The sequence below is a fragment of the Podarcis cretensis genome, assembly GCF_951804945.1.
Source record: "Podarcis cretensis genome assembly, chromosome: 2".
Classification (NCBI taxonomy): domain Eukaryota; kingdom Metazoa; phylum Chordata; class Lepidosauria; order Squamata; family Lacertidae; genus Podarcis; species Podarcis cretensis.
The window spans coordinates 122,190,651-122,203,110 of record NC_137171.1 but is presented as its reverse complement, the minus strand read 5'-3'; the positions used below and the strand labels follow the sequence as shown (position 1 = coordinate 122,203,110).

Sequence of the window (12,460 nt, the reverse complement as noted above, 5' to 3'; positions counted from 1 at the left end):
CCATTTTTGGTCCTGGAAATGGGTGCAATGGGGTGTGGTGGGCTTACCTGTGCACTGTTGACATGCACAGTGACCTGGAATGGAACCCCCACAAAAATTGAGGGGGGTGCACAAATTGGGGAGTGCCTCCTGACCGAGATAAAACCATGTAGCTGATGATGTGAACTTTAGGCCATAAAAGCTTACACCTTAATAAATTGGATTCAGTCTTTCAGGTGCCAGAAAAGTCTTGCCCCTCACGGCTACCCTCATTCTTGAAACTAACAAATGCACATTAATACAGACATTTATACCAGAAACAGCTAACCATCTTCACTGATCCACTGTGACGAGGTATGGCTGCCACCTGCACCGAAGCTTTTCTCACATTCCACATGTTTACGTCGCTTTGCCCCTGTGTGGGTTCTCTGATGTGTATTGAGATTCCCTCGACGACTGAAGCTTTTCCCGCATTCCGCGCATTCGAAAGGTTTCTCCCCTGTGTGGGTCGTCTGATGTCTGTGAAGGCTTCCGCCCGTGCTGAAACTTTTCCCGCACTCCGCACATTTGTAGGGCTTCTCGCCTGTGTGCGTTCTTTCATGTTTCGTAAGGTGTGTCCTCTGGCTGAAATTCTTCCTACACTCAGTACATTGAAAGGGCTTCTCCCCTGTGTGAGTCGTTTGGTGTCTGTTAAGGCTTCCGCTCGTGCTGAAAGTTTTCCCGCACTCCACGCATTTATAGGGCTTCTCTCCCGTGTGAGTTCTTTGATGTAAAGTAAGCTGCTGGCTCTCAATGAAGCTCTTTCCACACTCCATGCACTTATAGGGCTTCTCTCCTGTGTGGGTTCTCTGATGGGAAAGAAGGCTCCCACTACGGCTGAAGCTTTTCCCACACGCCATGCATTTGTAAGGTTTCGCACCGGTGTGAGTTTTCTGATGTGACGTAAGATTATAGCTTTGGCGGAAGCTTTTCCCGCACTCCAGGCACTTATATGGCTTCCCCCCTGTGTGAGTTATTTCATGCGCAGTCAGATTTTTGCCATCACTGAAGCTTTTCCCACACACAACACACTCGTATGGTTTCTCCCCTGGGTGAATTCTCTGCAGAGAATTAAGGCTTCCGCTACTGATGAACCTCTTTCTACACGCCATACATTTATAAGGTTTCTCCTCTGTGTGGGTTTTGGGATGTGTGTTAAAGTGGCTGCCGGAAGCAAAACACTTCCCACAGTCCACACATGCGTACATTTTCTCCCTTGTGTGGATTCTCTGATGCGCATGAAGGCTTCCGCTGTGGATGAAGTTCTTTCCACATTCCAGGCACTTATATGGTTTTTCGCCCGTGTGAGTCCTTCTATGTGTATGAAGACTTCCGCTGTTGCTGAAGCTCTTTCCACAGTCCGTACACTTGAATGGTTTCTCCCCTGTATGAATTCTTTCATGGGTAGTAAGGCTTCCGCTATCGCTGAAGGCTTTTCCGCACTGTGTGCATTTATAGGGTTTCTCCCCAGTGTGAGTTCTCTGATGAACGGTAAGATGATGACTGTGACCAAAGCTCTTTCCACATTCCAGGCACTCATATGGTTTCTCCCCTGTGTGGGTTCTACAATGCCTGTTCAGGTTTGATTTATCTTTGAATGTTTTCCCACACGCTGGGCATTTTTCTTTTCTGTTTCCTTTCTGATCTTCCTGTGGGATTAGGAGTTTGTGGACACTGGCACCCTGAGAAGCTGAGAATCTCTTCCTCCCTGCCTTTGGTTGGTTTCCCATGTGCTTTTTCCATCCCCTTTGAATGCCAAGCTCCTTCCTCACTGAATGCTTGGCCGTTTCTGATGACATCTCAGATGGCTCTGCAGAATTTTCATTGTCCTTCTGTCTGAGGCCTGCGTGCAGGAAAAAAAACACCTTCATGTTAGGAGTTCAAGGCAGAAATCTCATCAGGGGACTGAGTCAAATTAGCCATTTCTCTAATGACAGCAGCTCCAAAATTCTCCCCATTCTTCTCTGTGCATGCTACTGAAATCTAGATTACAACAGGCTCTCAGCTGTATTCCTCTCAGCTCTAAAGATTGCTGACTGCAACATTTTGCATGATTATTTCCAAAAGCTTTATTCCAAAGTTCACTACAATGCCCAAGCCCTGGTGCTTACCAGGTGCACTATTCAAAAGCAAAATAATAATAACAAAAAAATAAAACCAGTTTATTTATTGGTAAAAATATTTTATAGAATCATGGAAGGGATCCCAAGGGTCATCTAGCCCAACCCCTGTGATGCATTAATACTGTTCATAGCCATCCCTCCCAGGGCTCGAACCACCAACCTTCTGGTTAACAGCCAGATGCACTGACTATGTTCCATGCTGGGACCCCTCCATTGTGGTGGCAAATACTCACAACAGGAGTTCCCCCTCTCCAACCTCAATCAGCCAAAGAGATCTTTACCCACAGAGTCCAGATCCCCACAACTCTCCATCATGGCTTCCTTGTACAAAGCTCTGTGGCCTGGATCCGGGAGATTTTACTCCCCCTTGGCGAAATACGCAGTCACCTTCTTCTCTGCTGAAAGAAAGGAGGATTCTTCATTTGAAGGTAGTTTCCCCCATGTGTACCACTGCTCCCTCTTTGAACACTGTATTTTAATACTTTGTTGGAAGCCGCCCAGGGTGGCTGGGGAAACCCAGCCAGATGGGTGGGGTATAAATAATAAATTATTATAATATTATTATTATTATTATTATTTGAACAGTGGCCAATGAATAAGCTAGACAGACACATAAGCCAAGCAGGGGGAAACTCACAAAGCTGCTGAGAGAGTATTGTATTGTATTGTATTGTATTGTATTGTATTGTATTGTATTGTATTGTATTGTATTTTTACCAATAGTGTGGAGGCTTATTAAAAATGCAGCAATGGGATTCTTACAACCAGATTCAACTAAATAGTTGTGCTGGCAAGAGCCAGTGTTGTGAGTCCTGTTACTGCAAAGGTAAAGGTAAAGGTAAAGGTACCCCCCTGACCGTTAGGTCCAGTCGCAGACGACTCTGGGGTTGCGTGCTCATCTCGCTTTATTGGCCGAGGGAGCCGGCGTTTGTCCACAGACAGCTTCCGGGTCATGTGGCCAGCATGACTAAGCCGCTTCTGGCGAACCAGAGCAGCGCACGGAAATGCTGTTTACCTTCCCGCAGGAGCGGTACCTATTTATCTACTTGCACTTTGACATGCTTTCAAACTGCTAGACGGGCAGAAGCTAGGACAGAGCAACGGGAGCTCACTCCGTTGCGGGGATTCGAACCGCCTACCTTCTGATCGGCAAGCCCTAGGCTCTGTGGTTTAGACCACAGTGCCACCTGCGTCCCTTGTTACTGCAAAAGTGCTTTCTTTTTATATATGTACATAATTTTTATTGGGACGCGGGTGGTGCTGTGGGTAAAACCTCAGTGCCTAGGACTTGCTGATCATATGGTCGGCGGTTCGAATCCCTGCGACGGGGTGAGCTCCCGCCGTTCGGTCCCAGCTCCTGCCCACCTAGCAGTTCGAAAGCACCCCTAAGTGCAAGTAGATAAATAGGTACCGCTTTATAGCGGGAAGGTAAACGGCGTTTCCGTGTGCGGCACTGGTGCTGGCTCACCAGTGCAGCTTCGTCACGTGACCCGGAAGTGTCTTCGGACGGCGCCAGCTCCCGGCCTCTTGAGTGAGATGAGCGCACAACCCTAGAGTCGGTCACGACTGGCCCGTACGGGCAAGGGTACCTTTACCTTTTTATAATTTTTATTAAATTTTGTTTTACAATTTAGAATACTCATTTAAACAACCTAAAAATATCCATGACTTTCTTTCTTTTCTTTCCATGGTTCATTTTGCATATCAAAAATCCCTGCATATTTTAGGTAAACTAAACCATACAGTATTCCATTATTACATCCATCAAAGCTTATTTACACTGTTGAATTTATCTTAATGCTGCCAACGTTTTCAAGGGTGCACAATTCCCCCCCCCCATATATTCAACAAACATTTCCAGTCTTCTCAGTGCAACACTGCTTTCCCCCTCCTCCCACCTCAGTGCCCCCCCCCCAAATCAGATGGGGGGGGGCAGTAGAACCACTGCCGGCAGCACTGTTCATGGGGTGAGGCAAGAGAGGCTTGTTTCATTTTTAACTGTTTTTGTTTAACAAACTTTTTATAAAAGAATTGAAACATTTTACAAATAAATTGTAAACAGATAAGAACATTGGCAGGATTACTGTAATAACCTTCAGTTTCATAAGAATATATATTTAAAGAAGATGAATAAATGAGCAAATTAAGTTAATTTGGACATGCAGAAGATATTAAAAATAAATTTAAGGAACCGCAGAAAGAGGGGGGAGGAAGCCAAGCTTTGAAATGTCAAAATGATTGTAAAATCAGTGAAATGTATAAACCTGAAACGTGTTTTAAAATATATATGAAACGGACAAGGCTGATTCTGCAGATGGGAAAGGGGAAGCGTTAACATCTTGCAGCGCCAAATGTGAACAGAAAGAGGAATATTCTGTCAGTTCCTGAACCCCTCCCTGCATACAAAGACATCGTGACCCAGAAGGAAGGCCCCCAGCTGCCTCCTCCATCTCCCCCCACGAGTCCCTTCCCTTACCTGAGGCGTCTGTTGGATTTTGCGTTCCAGCCCAAAGAAGAGACAATCTAGGTGGGGCCTCCGATGGCATCGCAGTGTCTGTGGGGGAGACAGAGGAAGCATGAATCCTATGCCAGTTTCCCTGCCAGGTGTGGCTGGACTACAGCTCCCAAGTTAAAACAGTACAACGCATCATCAGAGATCTACAACCTCTCCTGGACAATGACAGTTCTCTTTCTCAAGCTCTGGGAGGAAGACCTTTCATTGCCTACAGACAGCCACCCAATCTTAAACAACTCCTAACCCACAATAATACTACAACCAGACTTAACATGGACACTGGCACCAGAGCCTGCAATAAACCCAGATGCCAACTTTGCTGCCACATACACCCGGACAACACCATTACTGGCCCCAACAACATCACACATACCATCTCGGGACTATTTAATTGCTCATCGTCTAACATTGTGTATGCCATCAAATGCCAACAGTGTCCTTCAGCTCTCTATATTGGACAAACAGGCCAAACCTTACGCCAAAGGATAAACGGACATAAATCTGACATCAGGAATCACAAGACAGAGAAACCAGTAGGAGAACATTTCAATCTCCCAGGACATTCTATACAAGATCTCAAAGTAGCTGTTCTATTACAAAGGAATTTCAGAAATAGACTGGAAAGAGAAGCTGCTGAATTGCAACTTATTACCAAACTTAAAACCATGGAGAGACCTGGTCTGAACAAAGACATTGGATTCTTATCTCATTATACATGACAAAGCCATTTTTCACCTTCTCACCCCTTGCTTTTTCCTGTAAGACCTATTGCAGTCGTTAAGAGTCGTCAACAGGCTCATCACAGCTATCTGCCAATCACCCATTCCCACCACCCTTCTGAGTAATACCCCTCCCCACCTTCTCACTATATAGAAGGGTCTGGTGACTTCTGTTTCAGTGTATCTGAAGAAGTGTGCATGCACACGAAAGCTCATACCTAGAACTAACTTAGTTGGTCTTTAAGGTGCTACTGGAAGGAATTTTTTTATTTTGTTTTGACTATGGCAGACCAACACGGCTACCTATCTGTAACACCTTTCACCATTTGTGATGATGGCTGGGGCTGATGGGAGTTGTAGTCCAGCCACAATCTGGAGAGCACCAGTTTGGTGAAGGCAATGGAGCACTCCCAGCTGCAACGAAATGCAAGCCACAGGCATAAAAGCTAAGCAGGTTTACTCCTGCTCTGGAGGGCAGGATTTAAGTTACACGATTACCAATGGATTTAAGTTACACGGAAGGAGATTCCGACTCAACATCAGGAAGAAATTTCTGACAGTAAGAGCTGTTTGGCAGTGGAAGGGTCTCCCTCAGGAACTGGTGGACTCTCTTTCCTTGGAGGTTTTTAAGCAGAGGTTCATAGAATAGTAGAATTGAAAGGGACCCCGAGGGTCATCTAGTCCAACCCCCTGCAAGGCAGGAATATTTCACCCAATGTAGGGCTCAAACCCACAACCCTGTGTAGCAGGAACCCCCCCCCACCCCAATCATTCTGTTTGTACAAACTTCACACACACACACACACTCACACTCACACACTACATACGCCACACTTCTGTTATAAATTCATAAGATCAACCATACATCGGATTTGCACTGTTCCATTTTTATTTTACTCCATGAAGGAAGGACTACAAAATGGGGAAGGTTTGATACAGGGCAGCCATAATCCCTTGAGCATACCAGCACATCCACAGGAGCCCTGCCCAGTTGCTATGCCAACCCTGATGGTCCTAGACAGAAGACAATCAAGATCACAAAGAACTTGCGTATGGGAGTGGATTCAGCATGGACTGAAACAAAGGACACTGATCAGATCTTCCCTCAGGGGGCAGGAAACTGCAAACTCCCCTTTGTCTCCTGGAAGTGACTCATGGGGAGGGGGAGAGAAGGGAACCAGCCAGGTGACAGGACACTCAGGTTACCATTGCAACTCATCCCTCAACCCCTCCTTTCTGTAATGTATGCATGATGTTTCTGGGGGTGAGCTTGACCTAGAGGAGGGGAATTTCAAACGTTTTTATAAGGTCTTGCACACCATTTTTCTGTGTCTTTTCTCTCACCTGCAAGTGAGAGGAGTACCCTGTTGCAACAGTTCAATAAAGACCAGGCCTACAGGCTGCTGATTTGCTCTAATTTACTCTGGTTGGTGTCTTTTACTTTTTGTCCAAGGGAGCCCTCGGATTTTTCCGGTAACACCTGAGATTAAGAGTCCCATGCACTACCGACTGAGCTAGCCCAGCTCATTTGTCACAGATGCTTCAGCTGAGATTCCTGCATTGTAGGGGGTTGGACTAGATGACCCCTGGGATTGCCTACCAACTCTACCTGGTCTGCCCCGCAGAGGACCTTAAGGTCCATGAATAATCATAGTTTAGAGGTCCCGGGCCCTAAGGAAGTCAGATTATCCTCCACCAGGGCCAGGGCCTTCTCAGTGATGGCTGCGACCTGGTGGAATGCTCTGTCCCATGAGACCAGGGCCCTGCAGGATTTAACCTCCTTCCGCAGGGACTGTAAGACAGAGCTATTCCGCCTGGCTTTCAATTTGAACTTAGCCTCATCTTTTATTCCCCTTCCTTCCCTCCCCCTCCTCTTTTTATGAAGATTACCCGCTCTGGGATCCCACAGCTAATTCTCCCCTGATCTCTTCGCTGGTCCAAATAGGACTAATTTAGCCCCTAAATTGATTTTTGAATTCTGAATTTATTGTTATTCACATTTTATACTGTATTTTATACTGGTTTTTTTGTTGTTGCATCAATTAAGTGTTTTAAATTTGTTGTTAGCTGCCCTGAGCCTGGTTTTCTGAACCGGGAAGGGTGGGGTATATATAAAAATTTATTATTATTATTATTATTATTATTATTATTATTACTTCCAACTACCAAAGGAAGAGAGACCCCTGAACACACTTGTTGTTGTTTAGTCATTTAGTCATGTCCAACTCTTCGCGACCCCATGGACCAGAGCACGCCAGGCACTGAACCGGGAAGTTGTTGTTGTTGTTTAGTCGTTTAGTCGTGTCCGACTCTTCGTGACCCCATGGACCAGAGAACGCCAGGCACTCCTGTCCTCCACTGCCCCCCGCAGCTTGGTCAGACTCATGCTGGTAACCTCAAAAACACTATCCAACCATCTCGTCCTCTGTCGCCCCCTTCTCCTTGTGCCCTCCATCTTTCCCAACATCAGGGTCTTCTCCAGGGAGTCTTCTCTTCTCATGAGGTGGCCAAAGTCTTGGAACCTCAGCTTCAGGATCTGTCCTTCCAGTGAGCACTCAGGGCTGATTTCCTTCAGAATGGAGAGGTTTGATCTTCTTGCAGTCCATGGGACTCTCAAGAGTCTCCTCCAGCACCATAGAACCGGGAAGGTCGGGGTATAAATAAAATTTGTTGTTGTTGTTACCATTCTATGATTCTAGGTGCAAAGCGCACCAGATCCGAACTCTCTTTCTTTCTTTCTTTTTTTAAAGATATTTATTAAGATTTTATATAATAAAACAAGTATCACAATCAAACAAAAAAGAAAAAGACAATAAAAAACAGCACAATCCAACAAGACCAAAAAGCACAATAAAAAACATAAGAAAAAGAAAGTAAGAAAAAAACAAAAAACAAAGAAAATCTAGTTTTTTGCTTATTATCTTTACAACCCTCTTTCCTGACTTCCTCACATCTCCCTTTTCTGTGTTCCCCTTTACACAATCAAATTCAGCAATTCCTTACCCTCTTTCAAATCTTATTCAATATTATACATTTCAACCTATTATGTCCTCGGTTTTTCCTTCAGATCCGAACTCTCTTTCGTAGTGGGTCTGAGCCAGCCTATCCCTGGCAGAGGGAAAGCAAGTATTTCATCAAGTTTCCAGCAGGGATTCTTGCATCGCAGCGGGGTTGGACTAGATGCCCTTCGGGAGTCCCTTCCAACTCTACAATGGCATGATTCTGCAGTCCTCCCACCAATGCCATCTCTTCTGCCCCGGGGGTTAGTGGAGAGAGATCTGAATGCGAAGGGAGGGCAGGAAGACAATGCAATGCAAAGCGGGATTTGGGGCTTGGAGGGCAAACCCCCTCTGCAGCTGGAGGAGCTCGGGGTCTTTTTTGGGGGGGAGAGCGTCTTTTTCACCTCCTTCTCTCCCCCCACCTCGCAAGCAGGGCTGATTCCCAGGCACCCTCTTTCTCCCAACCCACACATTCCCCATGCGAATTGTTTTCTGCTGCTCCAGAGAAGCGGACACGGAGCAATGGTTCCAAACTACAAGAAAGAAGATTCCACCTAAACATTAGGAGGAACTTCCTGACAGTAAGAGCTGTTTGACAGTGGAATTTGCTGCCAAGGAGTGTGGTGGAGTCTCCTTCTTTGGAGGTCTTTAAGCAGAGGCTTGACAACCATATGTCAGGAGTGCTCTGATGGTGTTTCCTGCTTGGCAGGGGCTTGGACTCGATGGCCCTTGTGGTCTCTTCCAACTCTAGGATTCTATGATTCTATGAATGAATGATGGGATGGGCGGGAAGGCGGGGCTGTTGCTTCAAAGGAGATCGTGCAATGGAAACCTGGCAGATATTTGGATCCCCTTTATTGCACAGATCACGACCCCCCCCCCCCGCCACCTGCGAGTCTAAGAGAGGAGTTAGACTTTCCATTTCTCTCCCAAAAGGGAAAATTCTCCCCGTTCCCACCTGCCCCTCCCAACCCATCCCTCCAGTGTCGCCCAGTCCTTCCAATTTATTAATTTTTTCGGGGGGGGGGTCTTGTCTTTTTCTGCACAAACACACACACCCTCCCTCCCTCCCTCTGTCCTTCCTTCCTTCCTTCCTTCCTTCCTTCCTTCCTCCCTCCCTCCCTCCCTCCCTCCCTTCCTTCCTTCCTTCCCTCCCTCCCTCCTTCCTTCTTTCCCTTCCTCCCTTCCTCCCTTCCTCCCTCCCTCCCTCCCTCCCTTCCCTCCCTCCCTCCCTCCTTCCTTCCTTCCTTCCTTCCTTCCTTCCTCCCTCCCTCCCTCCCTCCTTCCTTCTTTCCCTCCCTCCCTCCCTCCTTCCTTCCTTCCTTCCTTCCTTCCCTCCCTCCCTCCCTCCCTCTGTCCATCCTGCTGAATCTCACCTGGCCTGTCTTACCTTTCCCTGGGATGCGAAGGGAGGCGAAGGGACCATTGTCTTGCAATTCCACCCTCACTCCCACACATGGGGAAAACTTCCTGCCTCTCTAGGAACCGCAGCTCAGTTCCTAGCTTCTTTGGAGGACTGAGTTGGCAAGAGCTGCCTTCAAGACCCCCCCCCCAAAGAAATCACAGCTGCTTCAATTATTCTTTCTATGTGTGTCTCTTTCTCTCTCACACACACACGCAGAGCAGACCCTCCAAGTGTCCCTGTTTTCCAGGGACAGCCCCAGATTTTCAGGTTTCTGATTTCTTTCCTTAGGATGTCCCTATTTTCATTGGAGAAATGTTGGAGGGTATGGAGTTATACCACCCACAAGCCAAGGAGATAAATAATTGGAAGACATCTGAAAGCAGGCCTTTATGGGGAAGTGTTTTTTTTAATGTTTGATGTTGTCTTGAGGGGATGGAGTCCAGTGATTTATAGGGACATTGGACTTCCCCTCCTTGGAGGTCTTAAAGCACAGACCAGAGAGCTGTAGAATTGTAGAACCGTCGTCATAAGAATTTTAAGGTCATATATATATATATATAAATGTTCATAACTGTATATATAAACCACATGTCTGAAACCCCACAGAAAAAGTTCTGAAACCATTTTGTCCCTCCCAAATTGACCTCAAATATTTCTCTGCAAGGTCGAAGGAAAATAGAAAAGCCTCCCCATTGTCTTTTCGTTCACAAATCCTGTCTTAAGGGTATGTCTGTGTATGAATAGGGTGAGCCTATAACCTGGCTCAGGAACTAAGTATTTATCATTACAAAAGACTGGCCAGGCTCCCCAGGTAATCCAGTCAAGTGACCATTAACAGGTAACCTGCCAGACAGGAGATAATCAAGGCACTCTGATTTCTTTTGTAGACCGCCTTTTCTCTGGTTTAGGTATAATGTATCTGGGGGGTGGTCTTGGGCTACACCCCTTCTGTGATGTAGGTATGATGTTTCTGGGGGTGCTCTTGGACTCCAGGGCGGGCAATTTAAAATGTCTATATAAGGGCAGGCACACTTAGGTTCTGGGCCCTCCTGCTTGTGAGAGGAGCAACCTGTTGCAACAGCTTTAATAAAGATCAGGCTTACTAGCTGCTTTGCTTCTCAGTCTTCTCTGGTTGGCCTCTGTTGTTTTCTCCGACCGATGGAGAACCCACGTAAGGACTCTATACGGGCTCTTGGATACCCCATAAGGGAGAAAGGGCAGATTTTGTTTACAACACCGTCAAATTGGAAAGGGACCTGCAGGGGTCATCTAGTCCAGCCCCCTGCATTGCAGGAATCTCAACTGAAGCATCCGTGAGAGATGGCCACCCAACCTCTGCTTAAAAATCTCCTAGGAAGGAGAGTCTGCCACCTCCCGAGGGAGACTGTTCGAAGAGCTCTTACTGTCAGAAAGTTTTTTCTGATGTTTAGTCGTAATCTTATTTCTTATAGCTTGAAGCCTTGGGTACCCGCCGGAGCGGGAGAGAACCAGCGTGCTTTGTATATCCTGCATCGAGCAGGGGGCTGGAAGAGATGCCTTCTGGGAGACCTTCAACACTGTGGCTCCGAATTGTAGCTGAAAATCTTCCCAGAGCTTCAGAAGAGAACTTTTAGAAGACATATGAAGGCAGCCCTTTATCGGGAAGCTTTTAATGTTTGACATTTTATGATGTTTTTATATGTGCTGGAAGCTGCCCAGAGTGGCTGGGGAAACCTAGCCAGATGGGTGGGGAAGAAGAAGAAGAAGAAGAAGAAGAAGAAGAAGAAGAAGAAGTGCTGGACTTTCGTCTCCTGGCCTCATCAGATGTCTCTTTCTCCCCCTTCCTTATTATTTTACGAGCTGGCTTGAGATGAAGCTTCTTACCTGAGTTTGCTTTCGTGTCACATCTGCCTTTGAGCTCTCCCCACTCAGCACCAATCTGATCTTATGCTGCAGCTTTAAAAACAGCCACCACGACCCTGTGTTTGGGTTGGAGCTCAGACAGCCCTGTGCTGCAGCTATTATTATTATTTTTTTTTAGAAAGTGGTTTAACTACTCCAAATGTTGTAAGAATTTATTTTCTGTAAAACTGGCTAGTTATTTGGGGAGTCCCTTGTGGCTGGAAGCAGGCCCTGCAATGCTGCCAGCAATTAAACAAAGTTATTGGCTGCTGGTTCAGGAGGCAGCTGGCCGGCCTTTTCGGGGATTTCCTTTCCGAGGATAACGCTCTCTGCCTTTTCTGGGAAATCAGGTGAGAGCGAAGAAGTTGCCCTTTCCCTTTTGGACAGCAGAGGACACTGCTGCACCATCAAAAGCCTCTTTTGCAAAGAAGCGGCAAGGCTGCTGAATGTTGACAGTGAATAAAATCCATGCAAAGGAATCAGGGCTGGCCCGAGGCATTTTGGCACCTGAGCTGAACCACAAAATTGTGCCTCCTTAAAGATGCTACCGTGTTTGAGAGTCTCTCATCCTTTGACAGCTGGAAGTAGGAACCCCGTTGCAGCAAAAGACCAAATAAATGAACAGATTCAGCAGCTTTGCTTTTACTGAACCCTAGCTGAAGTCTCCCATTTTTTTGCGCTGAGCATACATAACTCTTCTGTCTGTGGGAGACAAACGTCTTCAGCCTTAACTGGACTCCTTCCTTGCCTCTCTAATGTCACCTGCAGAGAGGAAACCAAACTTTAAGTGTGGTTTATAT

General features: G+C 46.5%; 1 protein-coding gene across 4 annotated transcripts; it reads right to left on the bottom strand.

Annotated features, from left to right (window-relative positions):
- On the bottom strand, positions 1 to 12,225 carry LOC307208604 (uncharacterized protein). Of its 4 annotated transcripts, none has more exons than XM_079963386.1 (4): positions 8,059 to 8,076; positions 4,618 to 4,695; positions 2,423 to 2,536; positions 1 to 1,861 (listed from the first exon to the last, which is right to left on the bottom strand). In XM_079963386.1, exons 3-4 carry the CDS (start codon positions 2,454 to 2,456, stop codon positions 303 to 305), a joined length of 1,593 nt encoding a protein of 530 aa, XP_079819512.1. In that variant the 5' UTR covers positions 2,457 to 2,536; positions 4,618 to 4,695; positions 8,059 to 8,076; the 3' UTR covers positions 1 to 302. The 4 variants fall into 4 exon arrangements, with proteins under 4 accessions (XP_079819512.1, XP_079819514.1, XP_079819511.1 ...); XM_079963388.1 differs by having other exon boundaries at positions 2,427 to 2,536; XM_079963385.1 differs by lacking the exons at positions 2,423 to 2,536; positions 8,059 to 8,076 and adding an exon at positions 12,209 to 12,225.
- Between the last annotated feature and the right edge of the window lie 235 nt (positions 12,226 to 12,460).